This window comes from Microcaecilia unicolor, chromosome 5 (genome assembly GCF_901765095.1).
Source record: "Microcaecilia unicolor chromosome 5, aMicUni1.1, whole genome shotgun sequence".
In the NCBI taxonomy this organism is placed as follows: domain Eukaryota; kingdom Metazoa; phylum Chordata; class Amphibia; order Gymnophiona; family Siphonopidae; genus Microcaecilia; species Microcaecilia unicolor.
This window is the reverse complement of record NC_044035.1, coordinates 51,109,767-51,132,389: the sequence shown is the minus strand read 5'-3', so window position 1 is coordinate 51,132,389 and position 22,623 is coordinate 51,109,767. Positions and strand designations below refer to the sequence as shown.

Genomic DNA, 22,623 nt, shown 5'->3' with positions numbered 1-22,623 from the left:
CGGAAGGGATTTTATTTTTAAACAACACAGCTTTCCGTATGCAACCATTGAGAGAAAAGCGTCAGGTCTCAACTTGTGCTGATTTTTTTTTTCTTCTAATGATTTGGATCTGTTTGACTTAATTTCCCTCCTCTCCACCCCCCCCCCCCCCCATCCTCACACTTATATGTCACCAAACCTTGCCGTGTTAGTGTCACTTTTACAGTTTTAAGATGAATTTCTAAGAAAATTGCTAAATAAAAGCCAAAGGGTCAGTAAATACAGAAATTCTCCAATGATCCCATGCTTTAAGTTTCAAGTTTATTCAGTGCTTACTATACCGTATATTAGGAATCTTTCTGAAAGGTGTGCATAACCAAGGAAAAGTAAATTAGAAATAAGAAAAGAAATGCAATCTCACGTAGTAAAGTATTTGGATGTAATCTGTAGAAGTTGTTGTTTACTTTTGCAATGTGATGGATGCCTGTTCTGGTGTGTGCATGTGATAATCTTTGAATAACTGCCGGTACTAATGGCAGTGGATTTCTGAACGTGTGGTATCATTAAAGGACAAACTTTTAAATGCCCAGTCAGTTGGGTATATATGCATTATTCTTTGTTCTGTATCCAATGCTGTTTATTGTAAGCCACATTGAACTCAAACTTATTTGGGATAATGTGGGATATAGATGGCATGAATGGCATCAAACATATAAACGGCAAGTGACCGACTCACCTGCAAATGCGCAGTAGAGTCGGAATGCTGAGAGTGTAGAAGTCTAAGCCCCGCCTCCACCAGCAGTACAGCCCAATAGGGAGGAGGGCTTGGACATGGGCGTGGAAATCGGAGGAGGAGGGAGCAGGGAGGGAAGGAGGGGGTGGTACTGAGGGAAACAGACACTGGGGGGAGGGCAGGGGAGAGAGCAGGGTTGGTGGACGGGGAGAGGCCATAGGAAAACAAAAAACTAGCCCGTTGTTACGGGCTTAACGGCTAGTAAATAAATAAATGAGTGTGCCTAAATGTAGACGTGTTACACTAATATTCTGTAATGGAATCTTAGGGTCAAATTCCACTATAGAATTAGCGCTCAGCATGCTGTATCCAGGCACTTAAATTGTGACCCTCATTAAATAGCCTTAATCTGTCTAAGTGTTAATATTCAGCGTGAGATAGCCAGCTATCTTGGCTGAATATTACTGCCTAGCGACTAGGCCGGTCACTGGCTATGTCGTGCGACACAGCCGGTTACTGCCAATATTCATTGGCTAACTGGCTAAGTTTAGCAGCCAGATAGACCTGCGTAAATATCAGGTCTATCTTTGGCCGCTGTAACTTAGCCGGTAAGCCGATGAATATCGACAACCGGCTATGTTTTTAGCGGCCAAAACAACCCAGAAATGTAATGCCAGTCGCCGGATATGGCCCCGGCATTGAATTTCCGGGTTTGCCACCGACCGCAGGAGTTAGCTATGCTGCTTCCCATGGTCTGAATATTGTCCTCGTAGGGGACAATTCTATAACTTGGCACTTCAAGTTAAGCACACAACATTTCTGCAGGAAGAAGCCATCATAGAAATACTAGCAGAAGTCAGCATTGATGGACCAGGTGAATGGCAGGATAAATGGATGTGCCTAAGTGTGTCATGCAGGGGCGTAGCTAGGTGGGGCCACAGGGGCATGGGCCCCCACAGATTTAGCCCTGGCCCCCCCTGCTTTCACCCCCCTGCTGACCCTTTCCTGCCACATTCGACACCCCTCCCCCACCGTCAGGTACCTTTGCTAGCGGGGGTCCCCAACCCCCGCCAGCCGAAGTCCTCTTAAGCGCCAGTCTCCGGTGCATTGCTGATCTGGATTCTGTTTCTGTGAGTAAACAGAATCCAGATTAGCGAACGTGCCGGACTCAGAGACCGGCGCTGAAGAGGACTTCGGCTGGCGGGAGTTGGGTACCCCCGCTAGCAAAGGTACCTGGCGGTGGCAGGGGAGGATTAGTAGCAATGGGAGGGAGGGAGGTCGAAAGGGATGGGGGAGGGGCACTGGCGGGGGGGGGGGTCAAAAGTAGTGGGGAGGTCAGCGCCGGGGGGGGGGGGCTAAAATGTGCCCCATCACCTGGGGCTCTGGACCCCCCTCCCACCAAAGTCTGGCTACGCCCCTGGTGTCATGTAACATACAATGGAGAATGTCAAAGTACACAACAGTCCAAAAAAGAAGTACAAAGGGCTTTCAAGAACGGTACATAGTAACATAGTAACATAGTAGATGACGGCAGAAAAAGACCTGCACGGTCCATCCAGTCTGCCCAACAAGACAACTCATGTGTGCTACTTTTGTGTATATAAGTCTGCCCAGCACTAGCCCTGCCTCCCAACCACCGGCTCTGGCATAGACCGTATAAGTCTGCCCAGCACTATCCCCGCCTCCCACCATTGGCTCTGGCACAGACCGTATAAGTCTGCCCAGCGCTATCCCTGCCTCCCAACCTCCAGTCCCGCCTCCCACCACTGGCTCTGGCACAGACCGTATAAGTCTGCCCCGCACTATCCCCGCCTCCCAACCTCCAGCCCCGCCTCCCACTACCGGCTCTGCTATCCAATCTCGGTTAAGCTCCTGAGGATCCTTTCCAAGTGTGCTTTATTGATAACCCGACATGGGCCGTGTTTCGGCATAAGAAACGCCTGCCTCAGGGGTCAACTCAGGCAATAAACACTGATTGCATAAGCTGTAACTCAAATCAGCATAGTAGTAATCTGGTCTGAGGATAAGGAATCAAAATCTGTGTGGGACAAACCACCGTGTAAACGCACCAAAAATGCAACATGCCTAACTTATAGTGGTCAATATTCAAAGTGATTTAACCAACCAGAAATGGCTCCTGTCTGGTTAAATTACTTGTTTGGGGCTAGATGAAAAACAACAAAGCAGTGGAATCAAATGTATTTATTGGAACAATACCCGACGTGGCCACGTTTCGCCCTCAGGCTGCGTCAGGGGTATAAACTATTAAAAACAAACAAAACACAAGTATAAAAACATGTATAACCATACATATTAACAATGTCATAAGCATGATTCAACTAATAAAAGGCAATTATATAAAAAAGAGATTCAACATATATAAAACAATCCTTTAAGAGTTCTAAAAAAACATGTATAGACATACATGATATCATCTGTAAAACAAATATTTATAATTATCATTAAAATCATACATCACATAAAATATTTTATCAGAACATCTACAATTACTCATATCACATTTATAACTCTCAATAAAAAATGTTAAGATCATACAATTAGAATCAAAACATTTCAATGAAGAGGGGAAGAAATTTCTTTATACATACCTATCAAAAGTGTATGTAAATATATCATACACACTAGTAGTTCCAAAATCTAGTTCTACACAGATATAAAAACAAAAGATAAAAATATAATCAGACAAGAAGTATATCTAAATGTGCACAAAACCTTTAAAAGACTCTAGACATTCTAGTTTCTCCACTGATATTCTTAACACAAAACTGGTTAATACCACTGTAAATAACAGGTTAGTGCCAAACCGAATATCGGCTATTTTGGGAGCTTTGCAGGGACGGAGTCGGGACTTACCAATATTCAGAACTTAACTGGCCAGGTTAATAGCATAAATAGGACCACAGAAAAGTCAGTCCTGTCTTTATGCGGTAACCCATAGCTGGTTAAATGCAGGAGATCTGGAAATATTTCTCTTGCATAGAACTTTAATAAAATGTGTTTGACTTACATTTGAGTCTTATCTTCTTTAAATCTCCAGAATTACGGTTGCAACGTGTGAGTGTAGGTATTATTTTGGAACTGGGCATTTCCTCAGTAATTTAATATACGTGGTATTAGGTGTTAAGATGCTAAAGTAGAGTGGGGCTGGGCTGTACCCATCACATACTTTCAAAATGGATAGAGAGGAACAAGATGGAACTGGAAGGTTAAGGAAAGTGGTGGAAGACTGGATTGTAGTGGAAGATCTAGTGGTAAGGTTCTGCATCACGGACAGAATAGAGTAGAGGTAAAAGAGAGAACCTTAAAGTCCGTGGAATTAGCGGTTAGCTGTAGGCTCAGGGCCTTAGGTCAGTGGGGAAGGTCTCAGGATCAGTGGCCAAGGAATTGTCAGTCAAAAGCCGATGCAGAGAGTGAGATTAATGTGAAAGGTCCAAAGATCACTGGTGGTACTCATTCATGGGAGATAGGTGGCATTATTTCATTGACCTTCTTTCTCTATCTCTGTCTCTTTCTCTATCTCCACAGGGAGCTCTACGGGAATAACATCACTCGTATCAACAAAAATGACTTCTCTGGACTCAAACAGATGCGTGTTTTGTAAGTTTGCTTTTTCAGTCTTGTTCGTATTTATGTTCTGTGGCAAACACACTGACTTGGGGAATCATGAGGAAATCAAAGTGCACGTTTTCATTTTGTAATGGCGCTGTGTTAAAAGCAGAATGAACAAGCACAGAGACCTGAATAAATGAATGCATGTCCCATCCATTTGCAAAAAGTTCAAGAAGAAAGACTTTAAATATTCATCATCCCAAACTGGGCAGACTGCTGGCACCCCTGGGGCACTACCTGTGCACTGCCTGCTGTGACAGCATGCTCTTTGCTGGATTCCTAGCTGCCAGTAACAAAGCAGTGTAGTGTTTAACATGAGATGGCTGCTGGCATTCAGCTGGCACTGTGATAGCAGAGTGGGAGTACTACTCTGTTGGCATTCAAGCTGGCACTTATATGTGCCAGTATCTCAGGAAAATCTAGTACCACAAAAAGAGACATGGGCGTAATGAGAAGGGCATGATACACAGTGGCACACACTGTAGTGTTTAGAACGGTCTAACCCAGTGGTTCCCAAACCTGGTCCTGTAGGCACCCCAGTCAGTCATGACAATGAATATTCATGAGAGAGATTTGTATGCATTGCAGTGCATGCAAATCTCTCTCATGAAAATTCATTGTGGATATCCTGAAAACCTGACTGGCTGGGGTGCCTCCAGGATCAGGTTTGGGAACCACTGGTCTAACCAAACATTTACCAATGGTGGAAGGATAAACACTCATAAGTACATAAGTATTGCCATACTGGGAAAGACCAAAGGTCCATCGAGCCCAGCATCCTGTTTCCAACAGTGGCCAATCCAGGTCACAAATACCTGGCAAGATCCCACACCATATCTCCTTTTCAATATATGTGTCCTCTGTACATACACTTGCATTTTTTAAAAAATTTTATACAGAGGAAAAAAGGCCTCAGCAGTCAAAGGTTTTAGCTGTAGCCATCACTTGCTGCTTTTCAACAACAGCTCCTTATGACTAGGACCAATCATTGGCCAAATAAATAACCTCCAAGTTTTGGTGTATACATTTTTTTACATTACTCTGCCACATACTTTTTTGAGGGGTACATTTTTTTTCCCCTCAAACTTCTGCCCACTTTTTTTTTTTTAATTAATCATGCAGTGGGAAAAAAAATCGGAAGCGCTTAGCTCTCTCTCGGAGATCCTGACAGGGACCCGTTTCACCACAGGCTTCGTCAGGGGAATTCTTCAACATTGAAATTATTTAGTGCTCCGCATTCCTTCTCGCCCCACGCATGCCGGGGTGAGAAGGAATGCATAGGACATAGGACGCATATATGGTATAGGCTGTTTATCCTTGCACTACTGGCGATTTGCTGAAGCAGTTTGTTTGGTGGAAAGTTGTTTCCGTTACTGTTTAACCAGACATTTAACCAGAAGTTCAAAAAATAGCGTGCCTACTGTCTTTGCTATGCAGAATAGTGTGACAACCCTCCCTCCTCCCCCTTCGCCCCTATCCACAAATAATAGCCCCTCTGCTCATATAGGAGCCCTTTTACTAAAGGGCGTTAAGCCCTTAACATGGCTTTAGCATAGCAAAACAAGCTACTGCAAAATGTAATAAAGCGTTTTTGCGTATTTTGCCTTTTTTAGGCACTAACCTCCAGATTCTGTAAACGGCGACTAAAGTTGCATGCATAAATCTGAACACATAGTCGATTTGTGCACGCAACTTAATTGTTTAACAAGCTAATCAGTGCCAACAATTGGCCAATAACAAGCAATTATCAACACTAATTGGCATAATTTGAACTTATGCACACATCTTTCAAAACATATTCTGTAAAGTGGTGTGTGTAAATTCTAATGTGCAGATCAAAAGGGGGCGTGGCCATGGGAGGGGCATGAGCATGTTGTGGGCGTTCCTGAAAATTACACGCACTGTTAGAGAATGTGCTCGATCCGTGCCTAAATAAGACGTGGGCATTTATACCAGGTTTTTTGTTGGCAAAAATGACTGCAACTAAATTTTATTTATTAATTTAACAAAATAAATTGTAGCCCTCACAATGTAACATCTGCACGGGTTACAATAAACAAACCTAATCATGATCACAAACATCATTAAAACAAATGGACATATAACTATATAAAATTCTAAAAAAATAAAAATGGATGGCCACTACATGTATTCTCTAAATGGCGCCTAACTTTTGGCAAGGTTTATAGAATACTGCTAAGCATGGGTTTTTTCAGCACCATATATAGAATCTGACCCTAACAGGGGCATAATCAAAAGAGAAGGGCGCCCATCTTTTGACACAAATCGGGAGATGGGCGTCCTTCTCTCAGGGTCGCCCAAATCGGCATAATCGAAAGCTGATTCTGGGCATCCCCAACTGCTTTCCATCGCAGGGACGGCCAAAGTTCACTGGGGCATGTCGGCACCTTAGCGAAGGCGGGACTGGGGCGTGATTAAGAGATGGGTGTCCTTGGCCAATAATGGAAAAAAGAAGGGCATCCCTGATGAGCATTTGGCCGACTTTACTTGGTCCATTTTTTTTCACGACCAAGCCTCAAAAAAGTGCCCGAACTGACCAGATGACCACTGGAGGGAATAGGGGATGACCTCCCCTGACTCCCCCAGTGGCCACTAACCCCCTGCCACCCTCAAAAAAACAACTTTAAAAACTTTTTTTGCCAGCCTCTATGCCAGCCTCAAATGTCATACTCAGGTCCATCATAGCAGTATGCAGGTCCCTGGAGCAGTTTTAGTGGGTGCAGTGCATTTCAGGCAGGTGGACCCAGGCCCATCCCCCCCCCCCCCACCTGTTACACTTGTGGTGGTAAATGTTGAGCCCTCCAAAACCCACCACAAACCCACTGTACCCATATCTAGGTGCCCCCCTTCACTCATAAGGGCTATGGTAGTGGTGTACAGTTGTGGGGAGTGGGTTTGGGGGGCTCAGCACCCAAAGTAAGGAACTATGCACTTGGGACCAATTTGTGAAGTCCACTGCGGTGCCCCCTAGGGTGTCCTGGCATGTGAGGGGGACCAGTGCACTACGAATGCTGGCTCCTCCCATGACCAAATGAGTTGGATTTGGTTGTTTTTGAGATGGGCATCCTCGGTTTCCATTATGGGTGAAAACCGAGGACGACCATCTCTAAGTTCGCCTATCTCGACATTTAGGTCGACCATCTCTAAAGTCGACCTAAATGTTGAGATTTGGGCGTCCCCGACTGTATTATTGAAACGAAAGATGGATGCCCTTAGAAATGGTCGTCCCCGTTCGATTATGCCCCTCTAAGTCTGCGTTAACTGTTTTTTAAAAAATATATATTTTTAGAGGGGAATGGGACATGATATACTGCCTTTCTGTGGTTACAATCAAAGTGGTTTACATATTATATACAGGTATTTACAGGGACGCTGAGAGGGGGAAAATTCCCCTGGGCCTGGGGCCCGGCACCAGGGTCTGTCTCTCTCCTGTTCTTGACAGGACCTGGGTGATCATGTTAACGCAATCATTCGGGCCCTGACAGGAGTGAGATAGACCCCTGTGCAGAGCCCTCCATGGAGGCTGGGAAGGAGCAGACACAGTTGGATTTGGGGCCATGGTTTGACTGGTGTGGGTCCCCAAGATCTACCAGTAGAAGCCTTCCTTCCAGCGCTGTTCTCCACCACATTGCCTGGCCTGCTTCCACTCATATTGCACATGCGCAACGTGAGGAGAAGCAGCAGCACTGGGCAGGCAATAATTTTCTACCGTGGAGGGGGGGGGGTCATTCCTGGCGGTAATCGGCAGTGCGGCCAGCTGCGTGCTGTCCGATTACCATGGGGTTAGCGTGTGAGCCCTTACTGCCTTCTAAGTACATGGCGGTAAGGGTTCAGGCAGTGAATAGCCAGATACTAATTTTAATATTAGCACACAGCTATTTACTGCGCCATGTTTAAAAATGGTCTTTTTCCCGCCGTGGCAAAAACTGGCCAAGTGCTCGCCAATTTCACACGCCAAAACTAGCGCAGGCCACTTTTTACCGAGGCTTAGTAAAAGGGCCCCTAAATGTGGGCTTATCGCACAGGAAGGTCCCGTGCAAGAATGCAGTAAGCCCAGATTTCACCACACCTTAGTAAAAGGGCCTAGATCATTAAGAGAATATAAAGGAATTTAGTTGAAAAAAGCATTCAATCCTGTCAGTAACTGTCTCTGTTAATGATGGGTCTGAGACCACTGATATGTCTGACTGTGTGAACTTAAACTACTGTTATACTTCCAGCAAGGAGAGGAGAGGAAAGGAAAGGAGGAAGGTGGGATAAGAACAGGGAAAAAGAGAGAGGAGAAGAGTGGAGGGAAGAGTAGGAGGAAGGTGAGGAGAGCTGAGTGGAGAGAATGAGGTGGAGTGTAAACGAATAAAATTAGAAAAAAAAAAACAAAAAAGAAATTTGACACAGAACAGCATCTTGTGTTCCCCTGTGTCAGGGAGTGGATGACATGGTGTTGCCACAGACGCCTTGGAAAATTCATAGACTACCACAGATCACACAGTGGGTTTTTCTTTTCACTGTTCAGCACTGTAGACCAAAAGCAGTGAATTAATATTTTAAGGCTATTTGATGAAACCTTGTGGAAGCCACATGTTTGTTTTGTGGCTCTTTCGGTGCCATAGGCATTGTAAGTTCCAGCTCTGTTTTGTTCTCTGAAGACAGAGAGTGTAGCCAGATTACTGTACAGCCCAATGAGAGCAGCATCAAAGACTTCCAGCCCATCTTAACGGTGGCGTCTGTAGAGATTTCTTAGTTCTCGTCATACCTGCAAAGTACTGTGTGTGGGAGAACCGTATGACTTCCCTTTTTGTCTCCTCTCTGGAAGATGATGCCCTGAGCAAGCGAGTATAGCAAAGCACACCTGCCTGCCTCCACGCGCTCCGCCTCCGTCTCATGCTAACAGCTGGTACCAGTCTGGCCTTCTGGACAGCGCTGCTTGCCAGACGAGTTAATGCTGTTTCTCACATGTGTCTTCTGATTAGGGTGTTTATTTTAGTTTATTCTTTTCAAATTTATACTGTGAATCTCTTTCTAAACAGCTGCTGTGTTTTTCCATTTCAGGCAACTGATGGAAAACCAGATTAACACAGTCGAGCGAGGTGTTTTTGATGACATGAAGGATCTTGAAAGACTGTAAGTGTCCCTCAGGGTGATCTGTGGATGTGGATGAGACTGGGGCTGTAAAGATTGTTTTACCCACCTCCCTAATTTTTCCTCTTGTTTTCCTGATCTCCTCTGCTCATATTCTGATTGCATTTAAGCAGTGCAGTTCATTTCTTTTAACCTGCCAAGACTGAAATCTAATGCTGCTTGTTATTTATTTACAGTGGGGGAAATAAGTATTTGATCCCTTGCTGATTTTGTAAGTTTGCCCACTGACAAAGACATGAGCAGCCCATAATTGAAGGGTAGGTTATTGGTAACAGTGAGAGATAGCACATCACAAATTAAATCCGGAAAATCACATTGTGGAAAGTATATGAATTTATTTGCATTCTGCAGAGGGAAATAAGTATTTGATCCCCCACCAACCAGTAAGAGATCTGGCCCCTACAGACCAGGTAGATGCTCCAAATCAACTCGTTACCTGCATGACAGACAGCTGTCGGCAATGGTCACCTGTATGAAAGACACCTGTCCACAGACTCAGTGAATCAGTCAGACTCTAACCTCTACAAAATGGCCAAGAGCAAGGAGCTGTCTAAGGATGTCAGGGACAAGATCATACACCTGCACAAGGCTGGAATGGGCTACAAAACCATCAGTAAGACGCTGGGCGAGAAGGAGACAACTGTTGGTGCCATAGTAAGAAAATGGAAGAAGTACAAAATGACTGTCAATCGACAAAGATCTGGGGCTCCACGCAAAATCTCACCTCGTGGGGTATCCTTGATCATGAGGAAGGTTAGAAATCAGCCTACAACTACAAGGGGGGAACTTGTCAATGATCTCAAGGCAGCTGGGACCACTGTCACCACGAAAACCATTGGTAACACATTACGACATAACGGATTGCAATCCTGCAGTGCCCGCAAGGTCCCCCTGCTCCGGAAGGCACATGTGACGGCCCGTCTGAAGTTTGCCAGTGAACACCTGGATGATGCCGAGAGTGATTGGGAGAAGGTGCTGTGGTCAGATGAGACAAAAATTGAGCTCTTTGGCATGAACTCAACTCGCCGTGTTTGGAGGAAGAGAAATGCTGCCTATGATCCAAAGAACACCGTCCCCACTGTCAAGCATGGAGGTGGAAATGTTATGTTTTGGGGGTGTTTCTCTGCTAAGGGCACAGGACTACTTCACCGCATCAATGGGAGAATGGATGGGGCCATGTACCGTACAATTCTGAGTGACAACCTCCTTCCCTCCGCCAGGGCCTTAAAAATGGGTCGTGGCTGGGTCTTCCAGCACGACAATGACCCAAAACATACAGCCAAGGCAACAAAGGAGTGGCTCAGGAAGAAGCACATTAGGGTCATGGAGTGGCCTAGCCAGTCACCAGACCTTAATCCCATTGAAAACTTATGGAGGGAGCTGAAGCTGCGAGTTGCCAAGCGACAGCCCAGAACTCTTAATGATTTAGAGATGATCTGCAAAGAGGAGTGGACCAAAATTCCTCCTGACATGTGTGCAAACCTCATCATCAACTACAGAAGACGTCTGACCGCTGTGCTTGCCAACAAGGGTTTTGCCACCAAGTATTAGGTCTTGTTTGCCAGAGGGATTAAATACTTATTTCCCTCTGCAGAATGCAAATAAATTCATATACTTTCCACAATGTGATTTTCCGGATTTAATTTGTGATGTGCTATCTCTCACTGTTACCAATAACCTACCCTTCAATTATGGGCTGCTCATGTCTTTGTCAGTGGGCAAACTTACAAAATCAGCAAGGGATCAAATACTTATTTCCCCCACTGTATTTAGATTTTGCTCACACCTTTTTCTTAGAAAACTTTATTTTAAATGTGAATACAGTAGGCATATAGAATATATCAATAACACATTTTACATCTTATCATCACCCCCCTTCCCTCCTCCCCCTTCCTTCTCCTAGAGGTCTCCTGCGCATGTGACTTATGTAATTGATATGGCCGTTCTGAGTGCTCACACCTTTTTCAGTAGTAGCTCAAGATGAGTTACATTCAGGTACACTGGATATTTCTCTGTCCCAGGAGGGCTCACAATCTAAGCTTGTACCTGAGGCAATGGAGGGTTAAGTGACTTGCCCAAGATTTAAACCGGCCATCTCTGGATTGCAAGACCGGTGCTCTAACCACTAGGCCACTCCTCCACTCTAGCTAGCACCATATGCTCCATTCCACTTAGCTAGCCAGGCTCAAGCCTACAGCCAGTGGCATTCCTAGCCTGTTCGCTACCCAGAGTGGGTCACCATTGTGCCCCCCCCCAAATGCATCGCTCCCCCCCCCAGCGTGTCCCCCCCCCCCCCCCCCCGAAGCACATCACCTCACCATCTTTCTTCTAACCTCCTTGGTCCTACCAAGGGGATGCACGGTGCAGGTGTGCGGACCTGTGGCTCTGCTGGTCCCCTGCCCCGAAACAGGAAGTAATGTCAGAGGGGGCAGGGGACTAGCAGAGCCGACAGCCACATGCCTGCTCCGCACACCCCCTTGCTGCCTGTACCCAGGGCGAACTGACCTCACCGCCCCACCCTTGGTACACTACTGCCTAGATTGTAAGCTCTCTTGAGCAGGGACTGTCCTTCCCCATGTCTTAACTTGTACAGCGCTGCGTAACCCTTGTAGCGCTATAGAAATGCTAAGTAGTAGTAGTAGTAGTACAACACATGCATCTATACTCTCATCTGCTTCCTTTGGCCCAAATTAACTCAAGACAGACAGACTGACATAATGCTGGCCAGGGGCTGCATTCTTGTCACACTGTATGATGCGGGGAGCCAAACTGGACAAGGGCTTTGCAGAAATAATGGCTATGCACACCTGACTACCACAGGAGATCTGCTAGGAGTGGAAAAGAAATGTTTCAGCCATAAACTGGATTTTTTTGTTTTAAAGATTGTGGTTTAATAATTTTCTTTTTTAAATTGACTTTTAAATCTCAAATTCAGACAGACATACCTATAGGTACAAGGTGGCCTCTGTTCCGTGTTCAGAATAGATCATGTCCCCACTGTCATGTGGCTGACAGCAATGGCCACCGTATTGGACTGTTGAAATGGAATCAGAAGAAACTGCCTGTCCATTGTTCTGGGTGAGGTAGTCATTAGTGTTTGCTCTAGCTTCTCTCTTTTCTACTGCCACTGGAGGGGAGGAGTAGCTTAGTGGTTAGAGGAAGGAGATGGCAGAAGTGTGCTTGGCCCTTTATCTGGCCTGAAGCCAGTAGGCAGAACTTGCCACCCTATCAGTTGTTATGATTGTACCAAGATGGTGGCAGCTGCATTGGGAAGAATTAAAACCTCCTTGGGTGGACAGGCTGCAGCCTTGTGACATCACGCCGTCTCCTGTCCATCAAACCTCCTTGGGTTAGAGCAGCAGTATGAAAAACAGGGAAGCCTGATTCAGACTCCACTGTGTCTTCTTGTGATCTTGGGCACATGACTTAACCCTCTTATACATGGGTGGGGGGGGGGGGATTCTCTAAGCTGACACCTAATGATCCATCTCCCCTGCCTCCTTCTCTCTCCCTCCCTTCCCTTTTGGTAACCATGCTTCTCAGCACTGATGCTCTATACTCCTCCCACTGCAGCACAGGTCAGCCTTTACATCTCCTCCCTCTCACTACCCTCGCCCTTTGTTTTCGAAGAGGGTGTGGGTGGGGAGGGACACCAAACTGGTCTGCTCAGAGCTTCACAATTGTTAAGGCCGATCCTGACACTAGAGGATGGAAAGACTAAGGGTCAAGAGGGCAGTAAAGAGAAGAAAAGGAGAGAAGAAGAGACTGAAGGAGAGGAGAGGACAGGAGAAAAGAATAGAGAGGGAGAGGGAAGGCAGGTGAGATGGAGGAACCACCTTCAAGAAGGGCGCTGAGCAAAAGAGGTGGAGTGATAGAGGATGGAAAGAAAAGGGGGGAAAGGAATGGAAAATAAAATGAGAATGAGAAAGGAATAATAGAAATGATAAAATAAATTAGCCAGACACACATGACAAAGGTTGGACTACCTTATCTAATATTTGTCAAGGAAAATATTCTTATGTATATTAAGTAATATGTTACAGAATTCACCCGGGAGCTGCTGCAGTGAGCCTGGGGTCTTGACAATGGGCAGAAAACATGCGGGCAGTGATCTTATACACCAAAGCAGCTCATTTCCATCAAAAAGGGGCAGCATGCTTAAAGCACAATGTAACACTGTCCTCTTAATAAGCACAAAGCACCAAGATCACCCCTGATCAGTGTGGAGCTGCAGGCCCTGCATTCAGACTGAGAACAAAGTAAGATACCTGTTTTCTTCCTGCTAATGTTCGCTCATCAGACCAAAGTGTACAGGTGTGGGCCAACCCCTAAGAGATGATATGTTTGTACGTTGGTTACAAGTTTATCTAGTACCCTCTAGAAATTTTCATTTATTTATTTATTGGGATGTCCTGAGTCCTAGTTAATCTGGATATAGAAACTTAGGACCCTGTCTACTAAGCCGCACTAGAGGCATGCTAGCATTTTTAGTGCATGTTAAGCATTAGCGCATGCTAACCGTGTAGATGCCCATAATATTCCTGTGGGCATCTACGCGGTTAGTGCCCGCTAATTTTTAGCACGTGCTAAAAATGCTAGTGCATCTTAGTAAACAGGGCCCTTAGTATGGAAGGAACGCCAATGGTTCCTTTTCCTGCCCTTTCTCTATGTGTCTATAGTAACTTAGTAACATAGTAGATGATGGCAGATAAAGACCTGAATGGTCCATCCAGTCTGCCCAACAGTCACACTCATTATCAAGTCATGAGTAAATCACCAATGAATATGGTATAAAATACTTGACCTTGGCCTTTCTTTGTCATTTCTGAGACATAGAGCTTAGACGTCTGCCCAGCACTGGTATTAGTTCTGCATAATTGGAGTCACTACTACTACTGTAAATCACTTCTATAGCGCTACCAGTCATACACAGCGCTTTACAATTGAACATGAAGAAGAAAGACAGTCCCTGCTCAAAAGAGCTTACAATCTAAATCAGGACAAACAGACAGGACCAAAAAGGATAAGGGAAGGACAGACAGAAGGACACATAAGGATAAGATAAAAGTTACAAGTCAGGAGTCGAAAGCAGCATCAAACAGGTAGGCCTTTAGCCCGGATTTGAAGGCTGCGAGGGATGGAGCTAGACGTAATGGCTCAGGAAGCCTATTCCAGGCATAAGGTGCGGCGAGATAGAAGGAACGGAGTCTGGAGTTAGCGATGGAGGAGAAGGGTGCAATTAGGAAAGATTTGCCCAGTGAACGGAGTTTTAGGGAAGGAGTGTAGGTAGGGAAAGATGAGGGTGGAGAGGTAGTGAGGGGCTGCAAAGTGAATGCACTTATAGGTCAACAAGAGGAGCTTGAATTGTATACGGAAACGGATAGGGAGCCAGTGAAGTGATTTCAGGAGAGGAGTGATACAGGCATAACGACTTTGGGGAAATATTAGTCGTTCAGCAGAGTTTTGAACAGATTGAAGAGGAGAGAGATGGCTGAGTGGAAGACCTGTGAGAAGCAAGTTGCAGTAGTCTAAGCGAGAGGTGACGAGAGTGTGGATGAGGGTTCTGATAGCGTGTTCAGAAAGGAAAGGACGAATTCTGGCGATGTTATAAAGGAAGAAACGACAGGTTTTAGCAATCTGTTGAATATGGGCCGAGAAGGAGAGGGAGGAGTCGAAGATGACCCCAAGGTTGCGAGCAGACGAGACAGGAAGAATGAGCGTGTTGTCGACATGAAATAGAGAATGGGAGAAGGGGAGAGGTTGGTTTAGGAGGGAAGATAAGGAGTTCAGTTTGGACATATTGAGTTTCAGGTGGCGGTGAAACATCCAGGTAGCAATGTCAGAGAGGCAGGCAGATACCTTGGACTGGATTTCTGCCGAGATTACTGGTGTGGAGAGGTAGATTTGGGAGTCATCAGCGTAAAGGTGATACTGAAAGCCGTGTGATGAGATCAAATCACCAAGGGAGGAAGTATAGATGGAGAAACGGAGAGGTCCCAGAACACCATCTCAGCATTACTCGACGTCAACACACATGCAGTCATTTAAGTTTTGTTTTTACATAGTAACATAATAAATGTTGGCAGATAAAGACGTGCACGGTCCATCCAGTCTGCCCATGAAGGTGGCCAGAGTTGAATGTGGCACTCTGCACAGGTTCCACTGCTTCATGATTAAACTCTGTCTGTCCCTGTCAATTTTGGGGCACAGCACTGGTCCTACTTCCCAACTACTGGAGTTGCCATCGAATCCCACTCCAGCCTTGATCCTGATCTGTTTTTGCCATATACAGGACCCAGACCATAAAGTCTGTCCAGCATTGGTCTTACTTTCTAACCCGTGAAGCTGCCGTCAAAGCTCACTCCAGTTATGAGGCATTTAAGTTTTGCTTTAATTGGATTCCATTCTTTTTCTAAATAGTGTGTTTATCCCATGCATTCTTGAATTCCATCAGTGTTTTAGTCTTCACAACCTTACTTGGGAGGCATCCACGACCCTCTCCGTGAAAGAGAATTTCCTGACATTACTCTGCAACTTCAATTCATGTCCTCTAGTTTTAATGTTTCTCCTTCTTTTGAAAAGATTTGTTTCTATGTTAATACTTTTCAAGTGTTTAAAAGTCTGTTTAATATATGTTTGTGAAATTTTATTTATTTTGGGGTGGTTGTGGTGGTGGGGGACTTCCTTTCTGGTATGCGCATTAGAGGGAAGCCAACTAAACTGGTAAAATTTGGTTTTCAGAACTGCTCTCTTTTGAAAAACCAGGCCTGGCAGGAATAAAAAAATGACTTACCCATCCCCAGTATGATTCGAACAAAACAGCAACCTCTCCCTTGGTTCAAAACATCCTACCTCCAATCTTTTAAAAAATAAAGTAGCAGCTTCCTTGAACACCCTCCATTCATAATCCCTTTTAAGTATAAAGGTGTCCCTCAGTGGCTATTACTGCGCCTCCGACCTGCTCCCTTTTAACAATAAAGGGGACAATGTTCAGCTGCCAGCGTTCAGCTGGCTGTAAGCAGTTGAATTAAGCCCAGATATCCAGATATCGAGTGCTAACATCTATCCATATACTGGCACGGAATATCCAGGCACATGGTTGTAGCTGGGAGATACATATTAATGAGGTAGGTATTTAGGAAACTATTAGGATGGCTATCAAAAATTATTGCCTTCTTAATAAAATTGAAGATACATCTGCTTCTAATTGGTGGGACGCTTTTAAAGCTCAATCCAAAATGTAGAGGTGCTATGGATCCGTAGGTTATATATGAACCAAAGAGCAGAACGGATCCAAGATGAAGGTCATACAGCAAATATTTATTTAGAGATAACCCAAAGTGTTCACAGGCTGCATCAGGGGTAACACTTATAAATTAAACATCAATACATAAAGATAAAAAAATTCAAATAAGAGATATAAGCCAAACAATAAAACCATAAAGATGAGTGAAGATACTTTCATATATGGACAGGGCATATCATAATCAAAGGATTCAAGTTTGAGCAACAAACAAAACAGCGAAGAGGACTAACAAAAGAAAAAATAAAAAAAATAATCAAAAAATAATAATAAAAGAACTCGAAAAAATGTGTATATAAAAAATATAAGGCGTCCACACTTGGTTGTTGAAATTAAAAATAAACTTTATTTAACAATGAATAGCAGGGAGAAAGGGACTCGACACAACTGTGTTTCGGCCATATAGGCCTGCGTCAGGAGTCTTCTCACTGTATGCTGATCTTATATACTATCCAAATGGGCAGAGAATGTGTGTATCTGACACAGCTGTGTTTCGGCCATATAGGCCTGCGTCGGGAGTCTATGCAAATAAAAACAGATAAATAATGTAAAATGAATAAATCATATAAATGTTAAAACACAGCTGTGTCGAGTCCCTTTCTCCCTGCTAGTCATTGTTAAATAAAGTTTATTTTTTAATTTCAACAACCAAGTGTGGACGCCTTATATTTTTTATATACACATTTTTTTCGAGTTCTTTTATTATTATTTTTTATTTTTTCTTTTGTTGGTCCTCTTCGCTGTTTTGTTTGTTGCAATTTTTTGTGAAGACTGGTTTCTTCTGTTTTTTGCGCTATTCAAGTTTGAGAACATATCCTTGAATATATATATCCTGACTCCTTTGATTATGATATATATGTAAGTATATAATATATTCACCACATGTCTTCTTCTGACAGTGATTTCAATATCTTTCTATCCAACCTTACCAGACCCATGCTGACAGACTCTCAAGTTAAAACGAATGTCCCATTTCTCTCCAGGAATTAGGAGGTGTCAACTTCCCAAATTTCTATAACTATCACATTTCATTTATTCTTAGTCAAGGATGTAAATGGTTTTACATTTCTCGTACATATGTACAGTACCTCAAACACTCATGGCTAAATCTGGAAAGCAATTTGGTACATCCCACTCCTATCTTTATACTTCCAGAATTTCAGAATACTCGTAAATATAACCCTCTTCTTGTTATAGCTGCAACATGTATTGCCTTCAAGCCTCTAAAAACAATCATCCCCCCCCCCCCCCCCCCACACACACATACACACTCAACACAATTCATCTCCCAATATAATAATCTGGAACAATTCTGATATAACAGTAAACAATAAAACCATTAATTGTCTGACTTGGAAAAAAACATATCTGGTTTATTACACAACTTTTATTAAACAGTTTAAATCCTTTTCCCAATTAGAAGAAGAATTCAAGCTTCTTGACTCCCAGCTACATAACTGGTGTCACCTTCAAAGAGCTTTGAAAGAATCACACATTAACACAGATGAGATGTCTAACTTTTCTTTGTTAGAGTCTTTTCTGACAAATTTGTCTTTTCTACATACACGGCATCCCTGTTTTATAAAACATTTTATCAAATCAGTCAAGGAATCTCATTTTAAGTTCTCAAAAGTCCTGGGGAAATGACATAGGAGAATCTCTCAGTGAAAAATAAAGGACCTCAAAGTTTTGCTACTGAAAAATGTACAAATACAATAAAAATAATGGTCCTCCTTCTGGTTATATATTTCAAGGATGCCATTATCTGCTTCCGTGACTCAATCTCTATATTTTCTACAACATTGCTCTTATTGGACTCCTGTCAAAATCTTTGAAGAGTGGTTTATTCACTAATGATCTTTGCTGGTTATGCAGTTATAGCTCAGCTACCCTTAAACATCGCCTGTTTCAATGTAGTAATATTAATTATTTCTGGTTATCCATTTGGTCTAAAATCCTGGCGATTTTAAAATTCAAAGAGTTATTATCTTTCAAACAAATAATCTGGAAAAATCTCGCTTTAAAGACCTCTCTTTCTGATGAAAATGCATCTTTATTTGATTTTATGATATCTATTGCTTTGAAATTAATAATCCAACAATGGAAAGATGATACCAACCTCTTAATGTATTTATGGAGGAATAGTTTACTTCTATTTAAGAAATATGAACACAACCTTGGTAATATATCCCCGAAGTGTATTCGCAATCATAAATGGGTCACATTAGATAAATACCTTTCTAAAAATTCAAACAAGATTTGATTATTTATAGAATTTTCCTGCACTTCTCATATGGTTTTTACTTTTGTTAATATTGCCTGTTGGGATTTTTCTTCATGATACATTTAATGTTAAGTTCGATTTGCTGAAATTCTTTTATTTAATTACTTTTTTTTAACTTTTGTCTTCTGTACTATTGTTTTAAAATCAATAAAAATGATTTTTAAAAAAGGCAGTCTTAACTGTGCCCAGTTACAGTAGTTATCCAGGTACTGGCACTGAATATTAATCAGACTTGGATAACTTCAGGCGGCCAAGAGAGTCTTGGGTATTCTGTGCCAGCACCTGGATTAGGCCCAGCCTGACTATTTGGGTATAAGTTAATGTTTTAAAGAAAATGCTGAGTGTTGTGGGCTGAACATTTTCCCCAAGATCAATAGCTTCAGTTGTAACCAGGGTCTTGCACCCCTAAAAGGGATTTCACCCTAAAGGTAAAACCCCTGGAGTGTACTCTTTCTGATGCCAGGATTCCAGGACTGGGACCAGCAGATGCTGGGAAGCCTTTAGTCTAGGAATCACTCATCTGCTCATCATTAACACTTCTTTCTGCTTATGCTCAAAAAAGAAAGAAAAAAAAATCACAGTCCTCAGGGTTGTTCTAAACCAGAATATTTTCATTGCAAAACTAAGGGGCCCTTTTACCAAGCTGCGGGAAAAAGGGCCCTGCGCTAGCGGCAGGGGCCGTTTTTCCCATGCAACAGGAGCCTTTTTACCACAGCAGGTAAAAAGCCCCCAGACAAACATGGCCACGCGATAAGAGAACTCTTACCGCTTGGCCATGCGGTGGGGAGCCCTTACTGCCACCCACTGAGGTGGCGATAAGGGATCTTGCGGTAACCCGACGGTAACCAGGCAGCGCACAGCGTTCATGGAAAAATGAACATCCTTGGAAATGACACTGGAAACAACACAGAATGAAATGTTTCTGGCTAGGGATGACATGAGACTGGACTCTCTGACTGTTGCTTCTTTTCCATATTGCAGACGGCTGAATCGGAACCATCTGCACACGTTGCCTGAGCTTCTCTTCCAGAACAATCAGGCTCTCTCCAGACTGTGAGTACAAGAACCCTTTTCTTTTGCTGTCTGAGCCCCGATATCCTTGACATCTGTGAGAAGGAAGAATTCTAGAGATCAGAGCTGTGTGTATGAACTTGTCCTGGAGAAAGTAAGGGTTTTACATGTGTCACAACATGGCAGTGATCCACAGCCCAAAGGTTCCCTTCCGGGCCTGGCTCTTCATGAACTACGGCTTTATTCACGAACAGCAGAAAGTCTCACAAAAGGTTTTTGAATTAAATGGACTAACAATATTGTGGTATGAAAATCAGATTATAATTGAAAATTGAAGAGAAATAGAAAACACTATGGGCTAGATTTCCTGAAATCTAGCAATATGCTTTTTTAAAAGGCCTTTAAAACGACAGCAGAGAAAGACCATGTGGGACAAGTACATGGGTTCTCTAAGGGAGTGAGAGGGAAAATAGATGTCATGGATAGACAGAATGCATAGGCCATATGGTCTTTATCTGCCTTCATTTTTCTCTGTTTCTGTGCTGTCATTTACTATCCGGACGATACTCAGCCCGTGGAAGGGAGGCTGGCTAAGTCCCGCGATCGGGTTTTGAGCCCAGATGTTCAATGCTGGGCCATTTCTGGTGACTGGCATTGAATATTCTTTTTTTTTTTGCCCGGTTTAAACTTAACCGGACAAGTTAATATTCAGCGCTAGCCGGTTATGCTTATAGTTTCCAAAGATAGGACTGCTATGTAGCCGATCCTATTTTACCGTTAAACTTAGCCGGCTATGTGCTGAATATTTGCGGCTAGCTGCTTATATCACGTCATATAGCCGGTTAGCTGCTATACACTAAGCGCTAATATTCAGTGGAGATAACCAGCTATCTCCCGCTGAATATTAGCCCTTAGCTGGTTAAGTGCTATTTAACCGGCTAGTAGTCATTCCTGGCTAGTTAAATAGTTCTAAATTTCGGCTGGTATGTCACTATAGTAGTGCAAGCTAGCACAATAGTGCATTGCAGTAAATTTAGGCAATGAAAGACAATTCTGTAAGCTGAAATAACTGCACCTAGTTCATACAATAGTAGAGCTTACTTGTGTGATTAGATTACACGTGTGATAAGTTCTTGGCCAGCGTTTCCCAAACTGTGCGCCGCAGCGAACTCTCAGGGGTGCCGTGGCACATCTTGACCTCCCTCCCGCTGCCCACAATTCAGCATCGCTCCCTACTTTCCCCTCCCGCAGGTCCAGAATCTGCCGCTTACTGCTTCTTCCCTCGCCTCTGCTGAAGTGCTTGCAGCTTACATTTTTGGGCTGTCCACGATTCACACAGGCACTGCGGGGACTTCCCTCTGCTGCGTCTGGGCCCTCACAACAGGAAGTTACATCAGAGAGGGCCGGATGTGGCAGACTGGAAAGGCTCCGGAGTGGCTGCCTGTGTGAATCGCGGACGGCCCGAAAATGTATTCTGCAAACACTGCAGCGGCAGCGGGGGAAAGAGAAGGAAGTGGCAGTGATCCTGGACCTGCAGGAAGGAAGGTAGCTAGTGATGCTGGATTTGGGGAAGGCAGAGGTGTGCTAAATTTATGGGAGGAGAGGGGCTGCAGGGAATGGTGTGCTGGACTTTCTGGGAAGACCGTGCTGCAGAGAAAGGGAGACCTATGGGGGGGGGGGGGGTGCGGAGACCCATGTGGCCAGGGAGGGGGGTGGAGACTCATGTGACCGGGGGGAGTGCGGAGACCCATGTGGCCAGGGAGGGGGGTGGAGACTCATGTGACCGGGGGGAGTGCGGAGACCCATGTGGCTGGGGGGGGGGGGGGGGTGGCGATGCAAGCAACTTATAGAATGCTATCAGTTACACACATTTAGGGGGATTCTATATACGGCGCTTAAAAAATCTGTGTAGAAAACATTTTTGCCTGTGTGTTCTATAAGCAGCGCCTAGATTTAGGCATGGTATATGGAATACGCTTAGTTGACACCCTAGTGCCTAAATCTATGCGCCTCCATTTAAACCAACGAAAACATGGTGTAAATCCCGGCGCATAGGTTTAGGCACAGAGGGCCTTATTCTATAACAGTGCATGTAAATTTTGGAACACCTACGACATGCCCATTTCCCTGCCATAACCATGCCCCTTTTTGCCAGAACATATTAATATTTAAGTGCTGTGTATTACAGAATATGCTTAGTGATTTGCGCACCTAAATTTTAATTTATGCCAATTAGTGCTCATTATTGCTTGTTAAGTGCTATTAACAACGCTGATTGGCTTGTTAAGCCAATTAAGTTACATGCGTCGTTATAGAATGTGCTTGGGTTTCAGCACGGAACTCTAGGCGTGCTATTCTGGGGGATTGCACGGCACATTTAGACATGCCCATTTACTCTACCCATTGACCTCTCATAAGTAGGTGTGCCTAACTTTTGGTGCGTCATTGCGGCTCTGTGTTACTATCCTATAATAGCTTAGATACGTCCTTAAGCCATTTTAGAATTGGGGCTAAGCGTCCCAA

At 44.0% G+C, this 22,623-nt stretch overlaps 1 protein-coding gene across 1 annotated transcript in view; it reads left to right on the top strand.

The window, feature by feature from the left end:
- SLIT1 (slit guidance ligand 1) overlaps positions 1-22,623 on the top strand; it is a 584,144-nt gene that overhangs the window by 78,291 nt on the left and 483,230 nt on the right. The window contains exons 2-4 of the mRNA XM_030202872.1: positions 4,259-4,330; positions 9,413-9,484; positions 20,071-20,142. Of these exons, the coding sequence (XP_030058732.1) occupies positions 4,259-4,330; positions 9,413-9,484; positions 20,071-20,142 (216 nt within the window). The remainder of the gene's footprint in view (positions 1-4,258; positions 4,331-9,412; positions 9,485-20,070; positions 20,143-22,623) is intronic.